Source organism: Esox lucius, chromosome 16, assembly GCF_011004845.1.
Source record: "Esox lucius isolate fEsoLuc1 chromosome 16, fEsoLuc1.pri, whole genome shotgun sequence".
Lineage (NCBI taxonomy): Eukaryota > Metazoa > Chordata > Actinopteri > Esociformes > Esocidae > Esox > Esox lucius.
The window spans coordinates 17562205-17581351 of NC_047584.1; the positions used below are offsets into that span (position 1 = coordinate 17562205).

At 39.9% G+C, this 19147-nt stretch overlaps 4 protein-coding genes across 7 annotated transcripts; 1 reads left to right on the forward strand and 3 right to left on the reverse strand.

The window, feature by feature from the left end:
* Nucleotides 1-168: 168 nt before the first annotated feature.
* ppig (peptidylprolyl isomerase G (cyclophilin G)) lies at nt 169-5431 on the reverse strand. The gene is made up of 13 exons (XM_010890917.4): nt 5321-5431; nt 4811-4887; nt 4624-4698; nt 4427-4534; nt 4302-4346; nt 4127-4214; nt 3979-4008; nt 3471-3610; nt 3149-3341; nt 2882-3061; nt 2709-2790; nt 2483-2622; nt 169-2276 (listed from the first exon to the last, which is right to left on the reverse strand). The coding sequence occupies exons 2-13, from the start codon at nt 4869-4871 to the stop codon at nt 1265-1267; spliced, it is 2154 nt and encodes a 717-aa protein (XP_010889219.2). The 5' UTR covers nt 4872-4887; nt 5321-5431; the 3' UTR covers nt 169-1264.
* Nucleotides 5432-5549: 118 nt separating this feature from the next.
* fastkd1 (FAST kinase domains 1) lies at nt 5550-10629 on the forward strand. Of its 3 annotated transcripts, none has more exons than XM_010890920.5 (15): nt 5550-5661; nt 6251-6720; nt 6814-6882; nt 6991-7116; nt 7197-7595; nt 7717-7827; nt 7906-8037; nt 8144-8630; nt 8735-8849; nt 8927-9055; nt 9217-9348; nt 9522-9635; nt 9773-9917; nt 10053-10167; nt 10255-10629. In XM_010890920.5, the coding sequence occupies exons 2-15, from the start codon at nt 6380-6382 to the stop codon at nt 10345-10347; spliced, it is 2508 nt and encodes an 835-aa protein (XP_010889222.1). In that variant the 5' UTR covers nt 5550-5661; nt 6251-6379; the 3' UTR covers nt 10348-10629. The 3 variants fall into 3 exon arrangements, with proteins under 3 accessions (XP_010889222.1, XP_010889220.1, XP_010889221.1); XM_010890918.4 differs by lacking the exon at nt 5550-5661 and adding an exon at nt 5694-6011; XM_010890919.5 differs by lacking the exon at nt 5550-5661 and adding an exon at nt 6128-6169.
* A 236-nt stretch (nt 10630-10865) lies between these two features.
* Nucleotides 10866-13471, reverse strand: klhl41a (kelch-like family member 41a). The gene is made up of 6 exons (XM_010890921.3): nt 12247-13471; nt 11982-12139; nt 11764-11871; nt 11446-11631; nt 11210-11356; nt 10866-10977 (listed from the first exon to the last, which is right to left on the reverse strand). Exons 1-6 carry the CDS (start codon nt 13339-13341, stop codon nt 10866-10868), a joined length of 1806 nt encoding a protein of 601 aa, XP_010889223.2. The 5' UTR covers nt 13342-13471.
* Nucleotides 13472-14066: 595 nt separating this feature from the next.
* On the reverse strand, nt 14067-18855 carry bbs5 (Bardet-Biedl syndrome 5). 2 transcript variants are annotated; one of them, XM_010890916.3, is made up of 11 exons: nt 18694-18855; nt 18374-18456; nt 16524-16589; nt 16247-16296; nt 16034-16161; nt 15790-15925; nt 15593-15688; nt 15239-15301; nt 14914-15048; nt 14691-14774; nt 14067-14475 (listed from the first exon to the last, which is right to left on the reverse strand). In XM_010890916.3, the coding sequence occupies exons 1-11, from the start codon at nt 18753-18755 to the stop codon at nt 14350-14352; spliced, it is 1029 nt and encodes a 342-aa protein (XP_010889218.1). In that variant the 5' UTR covers nt 18756-18855; the 3' UTR covers nt 14067-14349. The 2 variants fall into 2 exon arrangements, with proteins under 2 accessions (XP_010889218.1, XP_010889217.1); XM_010890915.3 differs by lacking the exon at nt 15239-15301 and adding an exon at nt 15340-15402.
* Between the last annotated feature and the right edge of the window lie 292 nt (nt 18856-19147).

The following is a 19147-nucleotide window of genomic DNA, read 5'->3' on the forward strand; positions in this document are numbered from 1 at the left end:
GTACATGAGTTGGCTATAAAGCACAGACCTAGGACCAAGGATATATTGCGCAGTTTCATTTTAATACATATGTATCATTCACCCAGATTAAAATGTTTGAAAGTCCATGCTATAATCGATCGCAGACGTTGTTTTCACAAACATTATCTTCAGGCAATAAAACAAACATTAACTGTTATAATTTTATTTTTAAACAGAGGTTTCATTAGGGAATATATAGAATACTGCCTGTTTTTACAAAGCCAGCAGTTGTTTAGAGTTCAAAGGAAAGTCATGCCCAGGAATTCAACCCCTTATATGGACTAAAATGGTGGAAAGTCACAGTAATGTATTTACACATCACTCTGGTGCAGAATTGTAAACCTTTTAAAATATGCACTGGGGACAGTCTGAACATAACACATAAATGCATACAAAAATCTTAGAAATCACAATACTAATTTAACTCAACAGCACCGTCCACCTAATTATGCTGCAGTTTTCTAACTCACTTGAGAAAAGATGGGGAACAAAATCTCCCTGAAATGTCATAAACAAATAAAACTGTTTTGCATTTATAACGCCGCAAACATTTAACAAAAACAAGCTTTTATCAGCTGCCCTTTAAGTGAAATCTCCACCATAATTTCAGTAAAAAAATAAGTTAGCCAAAAGTGATAAGCATTTTTAATACCTTTTTATGTACCACAGTATGTTCTTCGACAAATAACAGTTGGTAATTGAAGATAAGAAAATGTTAACCCAACCATATGATTAGTCATACTGATGATTCTTGTAATTACTCAGTCAGACAGATAAGTCCAGAAAAGAACATACTCCCCATTGCCCATTAAAATTATCACACTGGAATCATATACTCTCAGTAGGAGACCAGACTGAAAGGGGACCAAAAAATAAAACTTGACATATTTTAAAGCTAGAACTGTTCCTCTAACAGAAACCTGTCCCACCAGTAATCATTTAGCTACTTCCTTTCACCACTGGCCATCAATGCACATTACTTACATTCTTAACATTAATAAAATTGTCTGTAAAAAAACAAAAAAAAAAACAACACATATGGAAAATAAACAAACAATGGCTCTTATCTGATGTCAAATCTTGAATTGTACAAATATTCCAGAATTGGATCTGTTGTGAAGCCAGCAGATATCTAATGAGTGTCTAAAATCGCTCTACAGCAAACTCTTACATATTATCAGCCCTCAGTTTGTACAAGCTTCAGTTCAAAGGATGAACAAGACCAAACATATACTGGATTAGCTTAATCACTGTCATCAGAACTTGAGCTGTATTTATTTTTCTTGCTGTGGTTTTTCTCTTTCTCCAGGCTCTTTGACTTTTGATTCCGCTCACGGTTTTTTCCTGTGTCTTTGGACTTGTGAGAAGACTCCCTTTCTGGGCTACTCTCCCGCTTCTTCTTGGAGATTGGGCTCTTTCTGTTGCGCTCCTTTCCTTTGCTCTCCCCTTCACTATGAGATGCGCTGCTCTTGGACCTCCTTCGTCTGTGAGCATCTTCACTGTCTTTGTTTTTTCTTTGATGAGATGAACTGTCTTTGCTATGATCCCTACTTCTGGAGCGCCTGCCTCTACGAGAGTCCCTGCTCCTATTCTTGTCTGGACTCCTTGTCCGGTCTCTGCTCTTGGATCTACCTCTCCTCTTGTCCTCTCTCTCTCGGTGACGCTGTCTTTCGTTACTCTTACTGCGCTCCCTAGCTCGCTCCCTGTCCCGCCCTGGGTCTTTGTCGCGGGAGGAGGCACGTCTTCCCCTGTCCCTGCTTCTGCTTTTGGATCGGTTTCTTTCTTTGGCAGAGTTCCTCTCCTTGCTTGAAGACTTTGTCCTAAGCTTCTCACCATTTCTTCCTTTTGTATCGTCTCTGCTCTTGTCAGCTCTCTCTTTACTTCTATTACGATCTTGAGATGCAGATTCTGCAGCCTTGTCTTTTTCTTTATGAAGGTTTCGGTCCTTGCTTCTTGAGCGGCCCCTCTTTTCATCCCCTTTGCCATGTTTCTGATCCCGTTCTCGGCTTCTAGACCTACCACTTTTGTCTTTGCTTTTACTACGGCTTCGGGATTTGGCCTTCTTTGTCTTGTGTTTGTTGTGCTTGTCTTCAGATTTGGAAGTGTCCTTTTCTTTGCTCTTTGATCTATGGGAGCGACCTTTTTTCTCAGTCTCTCTGTTTTTACTGGGGGTTTCAGCAGCGTTTTCAGAGGTTTTCCTCTCTCTTCCTCTTGGAGCTTTGCCACTCTCATTTCTGCCCTCATTCATGTCACCCCTACAAAATAAATACATAAAGGTTACTCCCACAGCCAACAAAGAATGAAATTAAGACTGAATAAAACGAAATAACTGGCTCTTGGCTAATGTTTGACAAAAATGGAAATGTGTGTGGAGAGGTAATTATGAAATAATATGGTGCTTTTACTTCGAGGACCTGATCAGTCCAGCACTGACAGATCAAATGAAAGGTAAGACTCTTACTTGTCACCCTTGATCCAACGCTCTCCACCAGATGCTCTAGGTGCCCTTTGCACACGCTGCATCTCCTGGCGCCAATGAGGAGGAGTCTCGCTGCGGCAAAAACGATCCCTGGACCGTGAGCGAGACGGAGTTCGATACCGCTGAAAGAAAGATTTAAATCACCAACTTTCCCTGACAACACTTTTGCTGAAACTGTACAACATTACTTGTTTGATATTGCACTTACTCTAGGACCTCTGCCTTTAATTTTCCTGCCAGATCTTGTCATCACTAGCCTCCTCTGATATACTGACTGAGAATTAAACAGGCTGCAACACAAAACATGCATTAAGAAATACATCTCCCATTTGAAAAGGCTCAGAATGAAGCAGAATGTTGGTTTCCTGTCCATGAACTCACCTCTCCCTAGGCTTATCCCTCTCCCTCTTTTTTTCCTTCTCTTTTCCAATGTCTTCTTTTTGTTGCTGTGGACTTCTCCTCATAAGAAACTTATTTTCTGGGATGGGAGGGATTTCTTCTGGTCGCACTGTAGAGGTAACCTCATCCTCACCTTTCTCATCACCACTGCCCACTTCCGACCTGGATGTAACAAACAGACTTAAAACCTAGGCTGTAAAGAAGGCAGTTACATTCCATAACGGACATGAAAACCATTTCAAAACAAACCCTTTATCTTTCTTCTTAGGTTTCTTGTCCTTCTTTTTCTTGGATTCTTTCTTGGGCCTCTTCTTCCGTTTCTTTGATTCTTTACCAGAGTCACCCTCTGATTCAGAAGAGCCGTCATCAGAACTGTCAGAGTCACTTGAGCTGTCACTGTCACTGGAGACAACCTTTTGACGTCTCTTCTCTTCTCTTTTTGCTGTTAAATGTAGAGGACACTTGACATGAGTGCTTGAGATACCCTGAAAAGCTATGATCAATAACACAGTCTAAGGTAAACAACAAAGCAATAACCCCTAACACCATACCAATTGAAAATTCAACAAACCTTTTGATTTTGGAATGAGCTCTCCACAGTTCAGAACTTTCACTTCAGAATATGGTCTACTGCCCGCATCAGTCTTCTGACTCTCCATTGTTTGAATGACCTCTTGGCCAGAGATCACTTGGCCAAAAACCACATGGACACTAAAATGAAATGAGCATGTTATTAGGCCTAACAGGTCATAAAAAACAGTTACCATTAATCAAACATGCATTTATTAGCAGACACAGATTGTCCAACTAAGTTGCGATCAGTATACATTTTTTATTGTACTGTTTACACAATCATATAAGTTGATTAAGAACCAATTCTTATTTACAGCAACAACCTGGGGGGAATGTTACAGGGAGAGGAGAATACATTTGGGTTAACTGTCTTGCTCAGGGACAGAACGACATGGCATTAATCTCGGTGGTAGGGGGATTAGAACAAGGGACTTTTCGGACACGAGTCAGATGCCTTAACCACTAATTGGCTACCCTGCCACCCACAATTTAAATATTGCACTTACCCATCCAAGTGTGGTGTGGGCTTTGTAGTTCTATGGAGCAATAAAAACAAGGGAGCAAAAGATTAGTATGAAAGCGAAAAATAGTTTTTTTTGTTACGATACAAATGACCAATGGACAATTTAATGACCACTAAAATGATAGCCTTACATGAAAAACTGTGATCCATTTGTATCTTTGCCCCTGTTTGCCATTGACAGGAGGTACTCCTTGTTATGTTTGAGGGAGAAGCTTTCATCTGTTGTGCAGAGAGAACAAGTTATTCTTTGAGGCTGGTTTTAATTGGAGTTTTTTTATTATTTTTTTTAATGGTAAAGAGTCCTACCTTCAAAGAATCCTCCATAAATAGATTCACCTCCTTTTCCATTGCCTGATTTAAAATAAACATAGACATTAAAATCACAATATAAATATGCAATAGTTGTTGTTCACAAAAAACCCTTAGTATACCTTCACTGAAGTCTCCTCCCTGAATCATGAAGTCCTTCACAATTCTGTGGAATAGGCATCCTTTGTAATGAAGAGGTTTTTGTGTACCTTTTCCAATTCCCTTCTCACCTAATTAGGAAGTAATCATTAGGTCAAAACAGGTGACAAGATGTACATAATATAACGATGACCAACAAAAGGCAAGATGAAGAAATTACCTGTGCAGAGGCATCGAAAGTTCTCACATGTTTTCGGACAGACATCAGAAAACAATTCTACCACGACTCTGCCAACTGTAAGAGAAAACATGGTCATGTCAAACAGAAATGTAGAAAATAATCCACCAATACAATTCAGAAACAAACTGGATGGTAAACTCTAAATAAAAAAATGGACACTTCTTACCCAGTACGTTACTGATCCCAATATCAAAGAAGCAGCGAGGACGCTGAACCTTGATTCCCATTATGAAACTTCTGTAGCTGAAAAAAAAAAAAACCAGTTGAGTTTAAAGTTGTTTACAAATATAACCCCAAAATCCATCTCCAAATGTAATACAGGTAATCCGTAAGTTATTTGTTGGCGGAACACAAACACATGCTGCACAAAGATTTGGCTGAATAGTAGAATGGAACACCACTAGTTATATCAACAATGATAATCAAAACCTATATTTTGAAGAAACGCAATGGAAACTGAATGCCATGTTCGGTGTCAATTAGCACGCTAGATACTTAGCTAGCTAGCACGCTTGCTAACTACAATGTGTTGTGGTCATGGATTGTGGCCTGTATGTACAAGTTACCTAGCTAACGTTAGCTTGTTACTCATTGCAATGATAGATCTCCGTCTTGCTTTTGATAAACTCAACACTACTTAAATATTATAAAAGCGTAAGTATAATAGTTGACGTACCCAAATTATCTCAGTTGGCCTACTGAGTCCAATATCTCACGTTAGTTATTTTTAACAAGGTGAAATCGAGTTTCATTCAGCGCTTCCTCGCCAATGTTTTCTAAAGATGGCGCGACGGGATGTATGAGTGCATTTTGGGTAAAAAAAAATAAAATGGTCCAGGCGCATCTTTTCACACATGCGAACAGTCCATTGGTGCTTGCATACTTCTGGACAGTTTGGGATGTTATATGAGTTGCTGGTTGAAAACCAAACTGACGTGATAAAATATATCTTCTTTAATACTTGTTAAGAGCACAGACACAAGACTGAAAGTACAGTTATTCCACGTTATTCATGAGGTACTTGATGAGTGACTACGGTAAAAAAAAAATCGATATCCGTAGTATTTTCAGGAAGTACTGTACTGTAACCTAGAGACCAAAGCGAGACTGGAGTCACATTCGGAAGCTAGCTAGCCAGCTAGGGAAGTAAATGGATACATTATACATACAAATATTTTTTAAGGTAGACTGAACTCTAATTTTACATTTGGCAAATGTGAAACAAATATCGACATGTATTGGTAAACGTAAATGGCTAGATGCCTTATGAAAGGGACACTGTCCTGCACCACGTGAGCTGCAGGACACGCTTTTATAATAGTCACCGCAGGGCTTGAAAGTCAAGCCCCTGATTTTCAGATGATGAGGTATAGTAACGTATTTCTTTGCTCGTTCAGGAATTTGTCAAGTATTTTATCTTTGAAAACAAAATTAAACTGTACAGGCTTGTTGGTTAATTACAATAAATTGAGGAAATCACTGTCAGCTGTGACTGACATTAAGGATGGATGGATGCATATGATATGTAGGCAATATAAAGTAATACATTTTGTCAACAAGTGGGGTTTGTCTACAATGATGTATGACTTTTGTGATTCTCCTACAGCTTGTTCCACCGAAGGAATACGCAGGCAGTTTTCGATCACTGTGGATTCCAGATATTGTGGGACTGATCTTACCTTCTAAATATGTGGACATCTATTCTCGCATAAAATAGACAGGGTCCTTTGTGGCCATGTTTCGGCTCAGAACTATTACTGGCAGGTGTTACCTGCGCAGGTTTCTGCATGGGGGGGTAGCGAACCGGGACCAGGTTCTGGAACAACTTGGCATCTGTGCTGATGAAGACCAAGTGTTTGAGGTGGTAGGAAAGAACAAAGCCAAATTGAATGAGAATCATGTTGGGTGTGCTGTGGGCATGCTCTGGCAGTTCCAGAAGGAAAAGCCACAGATGCTTCGAACAGTTGAGTTAATCAAGAGCCACCCAGAGTTCCTGACTCTCAGAGTTCTGGCTGAGAACAAAATTGAACTCATGGGTGATGTAATGTTGGTGGACATGCTCTACAATATTCTCAGGTAAAGATGTGGACTTGATGGTTGAGCATATATTCAGTACTGGAAATGTTTGTAAACCTATTCCCCTAAAACGTTATATTTTCTCAAATGAAGGCTCAGTGTGGATCCCTGTGATTCTCTTGTCCAACATTTGGTCTCAGAGGCTTGGCTCAGATTATGCAGGTAAGTCTGTACACTATTGGGTGATGTTCAATACTATCTATGTACAGCAGAACATTTACCGTAAATGTGAGCTGTTATGCGGATGTGGACTGATTTACTGTTTTGCAGATTTCCCATGTCATCTCTGTCTAAGTTTGCTGTTTGTCTAAGTGATCAACATCTGCAGCACAGTCCTCTAATGGGTCAGATCACGAACATTTTGAATCAGAAACTCTCCTCAATTGATGATGCCAGGTATGCTAAAAAGGTAGTTGAAGCTATAAATCCAAGAGACTACTTTATCATTTTGGTAATTTAAGGACTTATTTGTCTAGGATCTTGACTATCCTGATGATCTGCGTATCACCTTTGGTGTCCCCTACTTTGCGTGACAAACTCATTAATAAGGCTGACTGTGTCCTGGACACCATGGATCCCTCACACTACAACAACCCCAGGAGGATGGTGCAGTTTCTGCGCAACATCAAATATAGTTACCGTCCTCTGCTGGAGAAGTGCAACCATAATCTCCTGCACAATGTTCCCCTCATGGATGCAGAGAACCTTGGGATCATCTTGGGGCTCTACCAGTCACTACAGTTCAACAACTGTGACTTCCGTCTAGCTGCAAAACAGAGGCTAATTGAACTTGTGGACTCGAGCACAGACCCGCTTTCCTTCACCAAGCTGTTTGTTACTCTGGCGCCAATGGCGGGGCTGGACACCAAAGAGAGGTAGTCAAACATAGTATGTTGAAACCATACAGACGCTTTCAATAAGTATATAGTTTTGCAGTGAACCTTATGCAACTGCCAGCATGTTTCGGCTCATTTATACTAACCACATGTGTTTCAGGCTGGAGAGTATAGCACTCATTCTGGCTGATGAGCTTAATGCCCAGCAGGCACTGGCTGTGGCAGAAACACTGGAGGAGATTCACTCTAGAAACCTGTTGCTAATTCAAAAGTAAGCTCGCACACCATTTCAGCCTTGCCTGAATGTTGCATGTCAAGTATAGAACTAAGGCAGGTCATCTCTTTCCAGGATTGCATCAGTAATCCACAAGAACCTGCAGGTCTACAGGTCTATGGAGTTAGCCAGGGTCACCCAAGCCATGATCCTGCTGCACTATCAAAGTCCAGAGTTCTTCACCAAATTGAGGAACATTCTGGTTCAGTGAGTAGTTCATTTAATGACAGATCTCTGCCAGCCAAGCTCCTTTATGTTTATACAGGTCACAGAAAAAATGCTGATAAACATTCATTTTATCTGTTTCTCACAGCTTTTTGCAGTACAGTGTCTACCCGTATGAAGTGACCATGCTGACCCGTGTCCTGTCCATGCTGCCTTCACCTAGGCTTGACACTAGTGTCATTTCGCGCGTAGATGCGGTGCTGCCCCAATGTAACCTGAATGACCTCAACACCTTTGCGGTGGTCATCGCTAAGTGGTTGCGAAACGACCCATCCTACAGGCACAGTACGCCTATCAAGTACGTACGTCTGCTGCAGACACTCAACCACTGTGGACGCGAGCGACTGTGCAAGGCTGACCGCCTCGACTTGTTGTTGGAGGAGCTCAAGTACATGTCAGGGGAGTGGTTTGAGGAGATGTTGCTGAAGGAGACCATGGTAACGCTCCAGAGGCTGAAGGGCCAGATATCCTGGACCAATGTTCCTGAGCTCTCCCTTTTCCTAACGAGGATTAATTATCTTTGTGCTCCGCTAATGGACTCCATAGCTAGTGCGACCATGGAGGACATCAACAAGGTACTTTGAGACGAAACCTTTTTACATTAGCTTTATTGTCTGTATGTAGTGACTGAGTGTTAGTATTACCAGGTCAATGGCTAAAAACATTTTCTTTCTTGTAGATGCACTACTCCTCTATGTATGCCACTTTGCTTCCCTTTGCTGTGCTGAATTATGATTCGCCTAGAGTAGATGAGTTGTTCGACATCTGCATTCAGCACTTCCTTCCTCATATCAGTAAGTGGTTGTGGAAGATGTAACATTATAATTATAACTCCTCAAAAGGACCAAACACGTTGATATTCTTCCTCCAGGTTCTTTTGACCCCCATCTGCTGGTACTCTTTGGGTACACCCTGGCTGTGGCCGACTGCTTTCCGGAGGACATGGTGCGGGAAATCTTCAATGTGGATTTCCTTGCCAAGCTGGATTCACAGTTAGAAAGTATGTTAAAATTATACCAGCAAATGTGTGTATGCATCAAAACCTGCAACTTAAAACTGACAGTCAAGGTTTAATTGGGTACAAATGTGAAACAATGTAGGATTTAATGTAGTATGTTATGTTATATCTGTTGGGAAAGGCAAATGTCTGTTATATTGCAGCTTTGCCTGATGCACTCAACATGCGGATCCGCTTGCGTCTCATGGAGCTGAACCGTGCTGTGTGTCTGGAGTGCCCAGAGTTCCAGGTACCCTGGTTCCATGAGCGGTACTGCCAACAGCTGCATAAGAAAGGTGAGCTACTAATAATATGGGTCTCCTTACTCACTGCATCACAAAATGTTAATGGCCTTTTTAATCTCTACATATGTTAAGGGTCTCCTTACTCGCTACATTACAAATGTTTAGTGTCTTTACTCCCTGCATTAAAAACATTAAGGATCTTATTCCATGCTTGTCATTTTCAGGGAATGGATTCATCACTCCTGTCCAACAACAAATCCACAAAATGCTGGGGGAGGTTCTTGGAGGAGTTAATTGTGCCAAAGCGGCAGTGTTCACTCCGTATTTTTACAGAGTCGGTGAGTACAGTACTAGCCCACAATCTGATTGCAATACGTTCAATAGCAGCTGTAATAGCAGATTGATGTTAAACTCAAGTGGATCAAACATGTTACCTGTTGTTTGAGTTGTCGGCTATTCCCTCATATCTCCCTAGACTTTGAATGTGTGCTGGACCGGCACCGTAAGGCATTGTCCTACAGTGAGCAAAGCCAACTGCAGATACCCGGCGATGGGGAGGTGCGCTGGGGTTTGGACTCCGTGGGAAAGGAGAGGAGTGAGTTACCTCAAGGGGCTCAACGGTAGGAAACTTGATTGGTTCAATAACTTTTGTCCAACAAGTGTTTATGGTGTGTAGTTATCATGGGTAAATACCAATTGAAAATGATTATACTTACTGACCAAGTACCTAAAAAAAAACCTTTCAATTAATTTAGTATTGCAGTTGACTTCTTGGATACAAAATCCTTTTGCAAAAACTCTCGCCACATGAAAGGGGAGGCCATGATGAGAAAGAGACATCTGGAGATTCTGGGATATCATGTTGTCCAGGTAATGTGATCACCTGTCTGTCCTAAAAGGTGTATTCATGTGTATTTAGCTGACATGTAGTTATCATAAACAATGTCATTTGAACAGATCCCTCACTTTGAATGGAACTCTATGGAGCTCTCCACTCAAGATGCCTGGAAGGAATACCTTCGGAAGAAAATATTTACTGAGCTTCCCTGATGCACTGTTGAACCAGCGGCATGTTATATTTCTTTTTCTACAAAACTGTGAGAGAAGCAGTTTGTTTTTGTAATTGTATATTTGCAGGCCTTATTGACAATGGATGTTACGCATCAGATGTTTATCAAGTGCTCCTTCTTGGCTTCCAAAGCCTAGAGTGGACATGGAGCCACCTCACACCAACCTGCCAAGATAAACTGTATCATGCTTTTTGTATGGAGTACAATGTCTGTCAAATAATAATACATGTTTTTAGTAAAACAAAAGTTTTTTTTTTCTATAGTTTGGATTTATTCTCATGACTCTTGCAAACCTCACTGAAAGACAATTTCAAAGCAAGACGTAAATAGCAAAAAACTTCAGGGCACTTCACAAATATTTCCTTTACAAAGAATGGCAACAGAATATATTGTTATAATGTAAACATTACTATGGTGAGTTTAAAACTTGAAGGATCAAGTCACTGAATCATTTCATGCCATACTCTAAATCTAGAAAGTAGACATTTATGTTCTGTTTCACAGTTTGGGCATTTTGGCAGGATTCAGGCGCATAGATACACAGGAAGACCCTGCAGCATAACGCAGTTCTTTCAGCATCCCAATCCACTGCTTCTTATCTTCTTCATACCTTAAATAAGGAAAAATAAATACCTTTGGCACAGAGTAGTTGTCTATAATGATAGTGGCACCATGGGTACAGAAATTATCAAGATATTTGGAAGGATACTCTTGTTTCATTTCTAAAGATGGTAATGTACATGAAATTGTCTGAAATATTTGTTTCATTACAAAAGATCGCCTTAGATAACTGTGCCATCTGGGAAGCTTGATAATGTGCATTTTTAGTAGTAATTACTTACTGCCAGACATCAATAACTTCAGTAGGGGCAACTTGGTCTTCCTCTGTAGCCACTATGGTAAAGCCTCCCACAGCATAAAGCAGTCCTCCACTGCTGACCAGATTCACTGAGCTCCTCTCCTGGGGGAAATCTGTGAAGGGCTCCCACCTAGAAGGGGAATGATTATTTACTATATTGTTCTGTTGACATATTCTGGCAAGTCGATATCATAGAAACATCGATGTCAAAGCATGTACTTGTTGGTTCCAAAGTCATAAGCTTCCGATGCAGCGGTTAGACCATCTTCATTGACCCCTCCGGTCACCACAATCTTCCCGTTGTGAACTACTGCCCCAAACATGGACCGTGCTGTTTCCATGGCGGCCACCTCCTTCCACTCTGATTTCTTGTGGTTGTACGCAAACACTTTATTGATGGCTTTGCTTTGAAAAACAAGGTGGAATATAGGAATTTTAAAATGACACTTTTCTACTTCATGGATGTACTATTGCAACATGCTTTTGCTGTCCAACAATTCGAAATAAGGTGTGTTTTTTTTAATAAACAAAGTTTACTTGTCATCTGTCTTTCCTCCGATAGAGTACACCAAACCATTCTGGGAGACAACACTATGACCGTGGATTTTCAGAGGGAGCTTTTTGGTCTCAGTCCACTTCATTTTTCTATGGAAAAAGCATAGGGAGGAGGACAAAACATGTTTTACATTGATATTTTAGTTAATATATGGTTTAATTCAGGGTAACCTAGATATAGTTAAATGGTTAATACTTACTCAACATCATAGAACATAACAGAATCAATAGACTCGTTGGACTGTAGATCTTTACCAGCTACAGCAAAGATGAGATTATCAAATTCTCCCATACTGAACAAACATCTGGGAGAGGGCATTGGGGGCAGAGCTATCCAATCAGCAGCAAGGACATCCAGCTAACAAAAAATACACATATTAGAATGTTAAGTAATCAGTATTTTTGTGATGACAGACACTTGGTGGTTTGAGATCAAGCTCTTGCATGATCCTGGCTTATCTTTACCTGATAGAAATAGCATTGTAATGGAGCTTCTTTATCCTCCTCGTCAACAAACAACCCTCCCAGGGTGAAGAGATCATTCTTCTTTGTTCTCAGGCTGACATGGTTGCGTGGTATTAGCTCAGTCATTGCCACAAGGAAGCATTCGTTCTCAACGCCATCATAGGCTACTGCAGCAGTGTCATTGATCATCAACACTAGATCCTTGGTGTACATGCCAACTCTCTTCATATCATTCAGATAACCAGGTAACCTGTTATTCTCTCCTTCTCCATGGACTGAATCTTTTGCTGACTCTTCTGTTTTCTCAGGGAGTTTCCCAGCAAAGGCATCTTTAATTATTTTGATTTTTTTGAGGAGGTTAGGGTCAGACTTGATAATGTCATCCTTCTCCACTTTGTCATTGAAGTACTTCTCTGGGAGTAAACGGAAACGGACATGGTCAAACGCCTCATCCATACTCTTGACACGGTTCTCCTTGTCTTTTTGAACCCATTTCATCAGGGATTCAAACACTATCTCCTCTTTCTCTACATTCAGAGAGTCTGCTCCTATGACGGCAAACAGTTCATGAGGGTCTAGTTGTAAAAAATCATCCACCTTGGCCAGGGTTTCAAAACGATCTGCAATGTAATTTCGACTTGCCAAGGCTAGTCTTGGGCAGTCGAGCAGCAGTGCCAATCTGAATATAGCCATACAGTTACCCGACGACAGTCTCTTCTGTAGAAAATTTGCACACACAGTAAACACTGAGGGGATCTGGAAACGGTTTGCCACTGCGAAGATTTCCTGCACATTGTCATCTGTGATGTCAATCTCTGCTGAATACATGTAATTCACAATCATCTCCATGACTGTGGGGTCCAAGTTCTCCAAAACAACCTCCTTATCCACCTGTTTAGATTCATCTGGGAAGAAAAGTTCTCGAAAATAAGGACTACATGCTGCCAGAATGAGTCTATGGCAGGGCAAGCTCCTGTCTCCCACTTTCAAAATGCAGTCAATAAACTTGTTTTCATTCAGAAGCTCTTTTAGGCCATCCTGGAGCAGAGTACTCTGAAACAGGCGCAAATCTTCTCTAACAGCTTTTGGATCCATGCTGATAGAAACGTCACTTGACCAAGGGTTCAGAAAAAGCAGCTCTCAGCACACTGTCCGGCTAGACTGAGTAGAATAGGGTCCCAGGTCAGAAGACCTTCCAATATAACTATGGCCCTCTAAATATAGCAACTCACCTCAGTTAGGAAGAATTCAGGTTAGATGAATCACACAGCTGTCATAGAGTGAAAGAAACAACTGTGTACCCTTGTCACTTCGGCAGCCACAATAATGCTTTGACTACACACAAATGACATTAGTCACAATGACTGATGCATTTCTGTGTAGTGATGAGCAAAACTCACAAATACACTATCCTGTATGAATTATAGAGTCCTTCACTTAATTACTACAAACGTCTTGTGGTCCAACCTGTGAAACTATTACAATTCAATTGCTTTAGAGGACTTATAGGTTTACTGTGATAATATCTTGACTGTTAGAAATTACTATGATACATTTTAACCCTGAGAAAGGTTGATTAATTTGTGTGCAACTCATTGAGTTGGTTTAATATTTGAAGGAGTATATTTCAATGAGACTGACCTTCCTGTAGGAAGGCTTAATGAGCAGCTGTAGCAACAACTGGTGACAGTCTGTCCTCATGAACTATTTGTAAAATACTTCAGCTCATGGGCACATTTGTAAATAGCCTGTAGATTATTGTCAAAGAAATAAATTACTGTTCAAAAATTCTTGCAACTAAGAACGGTCAGACAACAGCATAACATATATAAATACTTTTATTATGCAATCTAAAAAAAACAAAATTCAACTATTTGCTTAAACACTTTCTTCTTAATTGTACTTGTTTTAAATTTTGAGAAGTACCTATTTACATACAGTACATGTTGCTAACATATGTATATGCTCTAAATCTTAACTATATACAGCAGAACTGTGAATAAATACATTGATATTTTGTACATTTACACATGGTTATAAACAATTGTAGTTTTTCAAGGTTGAATTTAAAGATGTTCATCCATCTTGACAATCAACATTACTTTAGGCCATAACTTCCCACAGTCCTTGAAGCGTGAAACCCTCCTTTAATTTCTCCACCGCAATTCCCAGCTCCTCGGAAAACACAGGCTCCCGGTCCTGCTGCTTATTGCCATCAGCAAAGTAAGCCTTAGAAGCAAAATATGTCAATCAAATATCACAATGTTATTAATAGACAAAGTACACTGTATAACCTATTAACCTGATAAGCTCTAGGCAACATAAAGTCCTGTTTGTAGAATGTTGTGTAACATTACTTTAGCAACCTGCTATTTTCAGAGTGTGAACAAAACAAACAGGATTCCCAGAGGATGGATGACATGGCTTTAGCTAAACACACTCACAGTGAACGCATCAGTCTGTTCATCAGGCTCGATTTCCACATCGTCAAGGGGCTGTTCTACTGTCAGCTCCTCTAATGGCTGTGGCTGGAATCATAGAAGTAACACCACACCAAACCATCATTGTTTTAGTTCAAACATGGCAAATCCATTATGCATCAAAGAGTGTTAATAGTGATTTTTTTCCCCCACAATGTGCGGTCACGTGTGCGGTCACTAAGTGTACCTTTTCCTCCATCTCATAGTCCACTCCAAAGATAGGGTTGGCAGAGTACACTTTGTGCAGGGAGTTGATCTCTTTAACTGCATCTTGAAGTTTATCCATTGGGTCGATCTTAAATCCAAGCACATATCCTCCAGTCTGCAAACGTGGGCAGAAATGTATTCAAAACATCACAGGTCTGCGGCGTCCCCATTTTTTCCTCAGTGTTTCAATTGTTTTAAAACGAATACACAAGACTTATCTGATACACCCTATTACATATCTAGTTCTATGTTATTCTATGGCACACTTATTTACTACCGGTTACATCTGAGATGATCAGAATTACCTGCTGAAAGCTTTCTATCACCAAAGCCACACCAAACTTTGAATCTCTTACTCTGATGGAACTCTTTGGGAAAGAGAGATGACAATAATAATGAGAATTACCTGCTGAGAGCTTTCTATCACCAAGGCTAGGCCAAACTTTGAGTCTCTTATTCTGATGGAACGCTACAGGGAAGAGACAATAATTAAAATGGATGATCACTTTCAAAGTGTACGCACGATTGTAAGTCTTTTTGGATAAAAGCAACTTATAGTTGCAAATATTTGTCTAGTATATTATACTGTATTTACATTTACCACAAATTGTGAATCAATATGTTAAGCTGTACATGACAGCTGTTTTTTTATCACTTACAATTTGAAGATAGGGAATGCTGACGTTGAAGCTTTCATTCATATTGGCATGCCATACAATCCGAACATTAGTGATGAAGAAGGTTCCTAGATTTCCCTACAATATACAATTCAAGAGTTTGCTTTTTTGAAAGAACATGAAACATCTTAAGTAAAAACGTACTGAAAGATTAGCTAGTTAGAGGACTTCATGTGTACCTGGTCACTGGATAAATTCCACACCCCGTTTATTTTGTCATACACTTCCTCTCGAGGCAAAAGCCTCAGTTGTTTATTTTGAATGAGAGCTCCTCTCAGCTTTAGGTCACGGTACATTTTAGAAGTCTCATAAGCCCTATAGGGATATGGAAAATTAGCAGAAAACACATTATTCAGTAATGTGTGGCTTGACAGTATCATGTGACATTATCTGGACACATTTAAGAAACTTATTTATAAATACCTGTGAACAGCAATGACAGACGTAAATAATCTTGGACTCCCTGGAACCACATTGGTGAAAATGAACTCAAATCTTGTATTGTTAGATTTTGTCAATATATACAGTGCTTCAGTCTGGCCTCTCAATTTCTGAAAATAAAAAGTAATGGTTTAAACGGTGGTAACATCTAGGCAAGACTGCCAATAAAATAGATTGACAAACCAACATACTTACAGAGTTAGCTGTCCTTGTTGTGATGTTAATGATAGAATTGTATCCAACAGCTATGAAACACAGAACATAAATTTGGCTCACTGATACAGGCTATTCCTGATGATTATCTTTGTGGCAATGCTGTGATACCACTACGATCCAAAAGAGGGCAGTGTTCGAGACAAGAATAATAAAAACAGTTGGTTAAATGTTGCTTTGCAGAATGGGTACTGCTCTATCCATGTCAAGAAACAAAGGGGAATGGTATGGAACAAACTGGGTTTAGGTGAATACTTACACAAATTGACTCTTGGCAGAGCTAAAGAATGCCAGATGATCCTCAGATTTGTTACCAACAGCCTCCCTGCAAGTACAGAGTATAATATATTAATGCCATAACCACCTTGGCAGCTGGTTCAAGTCCCATATAGCTTAAAATATTCAACTAATTCTGGTTTGATTCCGAGTTGAGTAGTAACTGCCATGCTTGCAGGACTTGCTAGCAACAACCAATAGCCAATACTTTAAAATATACATTCTGAAAATGTTTACCATAATTGTACAAGTGTTTTCATCTACTGTAAGATTGACCTTTTACAGGGGTGAAATACTGTCTGGATACAGTACTGTATCACCAAATCATGGTTAATTATAATTGATTAAACAAAATTGCCATCAATCTAAAAAATATTCTATAATTACAAAGCAAAACCAATTTTATAGAAATGTTTGCCAGTTTATAATAAACTGAAATCTCTCAAAGGTGTAAAAGTGCAAATGCATCACTAATTAAGCAGCCTTCTTAATTAGATTCACCCATAAAAAGCTGGCAAGCTCTGGAACTTTGCAGGGGCAGCCAGCAGGGCACTAGCCCCACCTCCTGCCCTAGCCCCACCTCCTGCTGCGCTGCAACTCATTTAGACATTTACATTATAAATATTTTGTTGACACCCTAATCCAGAGCGACTTACCACAGCGTGTGAATACATTTCCGACCTGGTCCCCCCTGAGACTTGAACCTATAACCTCTGATGTGGCAAGCCCCCATGCCTACCAACTGAGCAACAAGGACCTCACAAACTGTGGTATAAAGAGTCTTGTGACACTAACTAGGGGTTAGTGTTGGAAAGGCTGAAGATGAGGAGGCGTCAGTCTGAGCTTATTCATGCAAGGTCAGATGAAGTCTTCGGGGCCGATACATAAATTGGAGTAAATAACAAAAAATTATACAATCAAGAACAGTGTGCTGGTTTCTCTTCTATAAATTTGATACCTTTACACACAACCAAGCACCTGTTACAACATTTGATCAGAGGTGTGAGTGCCTTGACTGTTTATGATAACTCCCACACCTACTCCCCAACCACTTTTTTTTGCTTTAATAAAACACCAACCATGGCCATTGTTTGGACAATATCTAGGCCCTTCTTGCATAGCAACTTAGTTTAGCTGGAGGGACAGCTCTAGGAAGAGTATTGGCGGTTCAAATCTTCTTCATTTCACAATGATGGGAAAGGAAGGGAAGTTTCAATGCTTTAGCAAATTACTTACTACCTTCCACAGATCTATGCCTCAACACATCCATCTCAAAGGTTATGGTGAGTTCCTTGGAATTCATGGCTTGGTTTTTGCTCTAATATGCACTTTAGTGTGCACCGTACATAGATAGGGGTCTTCCTTTCTAAATCAATTCGATTTGCCACTGTTGGACTTCAAGTTAGAGAGGCATCACAGGGATGATCAAAGGAAACATGATGCATTTGTGCCAGAGTGTCATAGCAAAGGGTCTGAATACTTATGTAATAATACATAATACAATACATTGGCAAAAAAAGTGTTTTTGCTTTGTTTATAGAAGTTATTATGCAGACGGCAACATGTTTTAATCAATTATACGTTAAGTATATAACTTAACGTATAAATATTGTGAAGTGGAGTTTAAAAACTTTTCGAAAGCATGGTACATGACACAGCAGTACACCATAGAGAAAATTCGCACGGCTTTGTTGACCGGATACGAAACAGAAATGTGAGTAGGTTTATTCTCACATCCTATCACTGATAATGGAGACAATTCCGTTAGTTACGACCAAAACTAACGGTTGCAGTACTTGGATAGCCTCAGCTGATTACATTACATTACTGTACCTCGATCCCCGTTGTTTCCTTTAGTATCTTCAATGGAATCGAGGCAGTCGATCAAGACTTCACCAGGTCGAGTTTTCATTTGCCTGTAAATAAAAACAGTTGTATTGCCATCTCTCTACAGTCAGTATAAACTACAGTCAGTATTCCCATCTCCCTCGAACGAGGTAGCTAGCCAGCCAAGTGATTACTGTAGGTTCTAGTGAGATTCAAGCGTTTAGGCATACTGTACAGTGGCTGGCACGATATCTTATTTGCACTCCCCTGCTAATTATGCTAACGTTGAAGTAACGTTACGCTTAACTGATAAACAAATAACTTACTGTGCAGTTATATCGAATCTAACATCTCTATCCTCCCAGAGAACATCCCAAACACCGGCCATGATGTTACAGTAGCAAATTTAGTTTAATCCTTACTAGCTTACTACTAATCTTTTCCAGACAAGATGGCTAGCTAGTTAACGCGTCTTCCCTTTACCCCTGTTGCCGTGACAACAATATGACGGTAGGCAAAAGGGATAAACAGAACATAAATAAAAATATCGCGTTTTTTTCAAACCGTGTTTTTGGATATTTTATCGTAACTGACTCATTATCGTCTTTTTGATAGCTTGGGAAGCGCAAGAAAGGCCATATACATGTTGAGGAAAATATGGATTAAATCTAATTGTTTATTAATGTAAAATTGTTCAAATTATTTGCAAATACATGTTTATCTGAATAACGTGACGATTATTGACCCTGCTGTATTTACATGTGTACACACTTTACTTTC

Excerpts from the sequence above, each read along its gene's own strand:
- fastkd1 (XM_010890920.5), top strand. The coding sequence starts at position 6,380 with ATGTTTCGGCTCAGAACTATTACTGGCAGGTGTTACCTGCGCAGGTTT. Across the intron at positions 9,636-9,772 it reads TCCGTATTTTTACAGAGTCG|ACTTTGAATGTGTGCTGGAC; the intron begins GTGAGTACAGTA and ends ATATCTCCCTAG. Across the intron at positions 9,918-10,052 it reads TTACCTCAAGGGGCTCAACG|TATTGCAGTTGACTTCTTGG; the intron begins GTAGGAAACTTG and ends CAATTAATTTAG.
- ppig (XM_010890917.4), bottom strand. The coding sequence starts at position 4,871 with ATGGGAATCAAGGTTCAGCGTCCTCGCTGCTTCTTTGATATTGGGATC. Across the intron at positions 4,215-4,301 it reads TTATGGAGGATTCTTTGAAG|ATGAAAGCTTCTCCCTCAAA; the intron begins GTAGGACTCTTT and ends TCTGCACAACAG. Across the intron at positions 2,791-2,881 it reads AGGGATAAGCCTAGGGAGAG|CCTGTTTAATTCTCAGTCAG; the intron begins GTGAGTTCATGG and ends TTTGTGTTGCAG.
- klhl41a (XM_010890921.3), bottom strand. The coding sequence starts at position 13,341 with ATGGATCCAAAAGCTGTTAGAGAAGATTTGCGCCTGTTTCAGAGTACT. Across the intron at positions 11,357-11,445 it reads TATGACTTTGGAACCAACAA|GTGGGAGCCCTTCACAGATT; the intron begins GTACATGCTTTG and ends TTCCCCTTCTAG. Across the intron at positions 10,978-11,209 it reads GAAGTTATTGATGTCTGGCA|GTATGAAGAAGATAAGAAGC; the intron begins GTAAGTAATTAC and ends TCCTTATTTAAG.
- bbs5 (XM_010890916.3), bottom strand. The coding sequence starts at position 18,755 with ATGGCCGGTGTTTGGGATGTTCTCTGGGAGGATAGAGATGTTAGATTC. Across the intron at positions 18,457-18,693 it reads AGATTCGATATAACTGCACA|GCAAATGAAAACTCGACCTG; the intron begins GTAAGTTATTTG and ends TTTTATTTACAG. Across the intron at positions 15,689-15,789 it reads GGAATTTATCCAGTGACCAG|GGAAATCTAGGAACCTTCTT; the intron begins GTACACATGAAG and ends TGTATATTGTAG.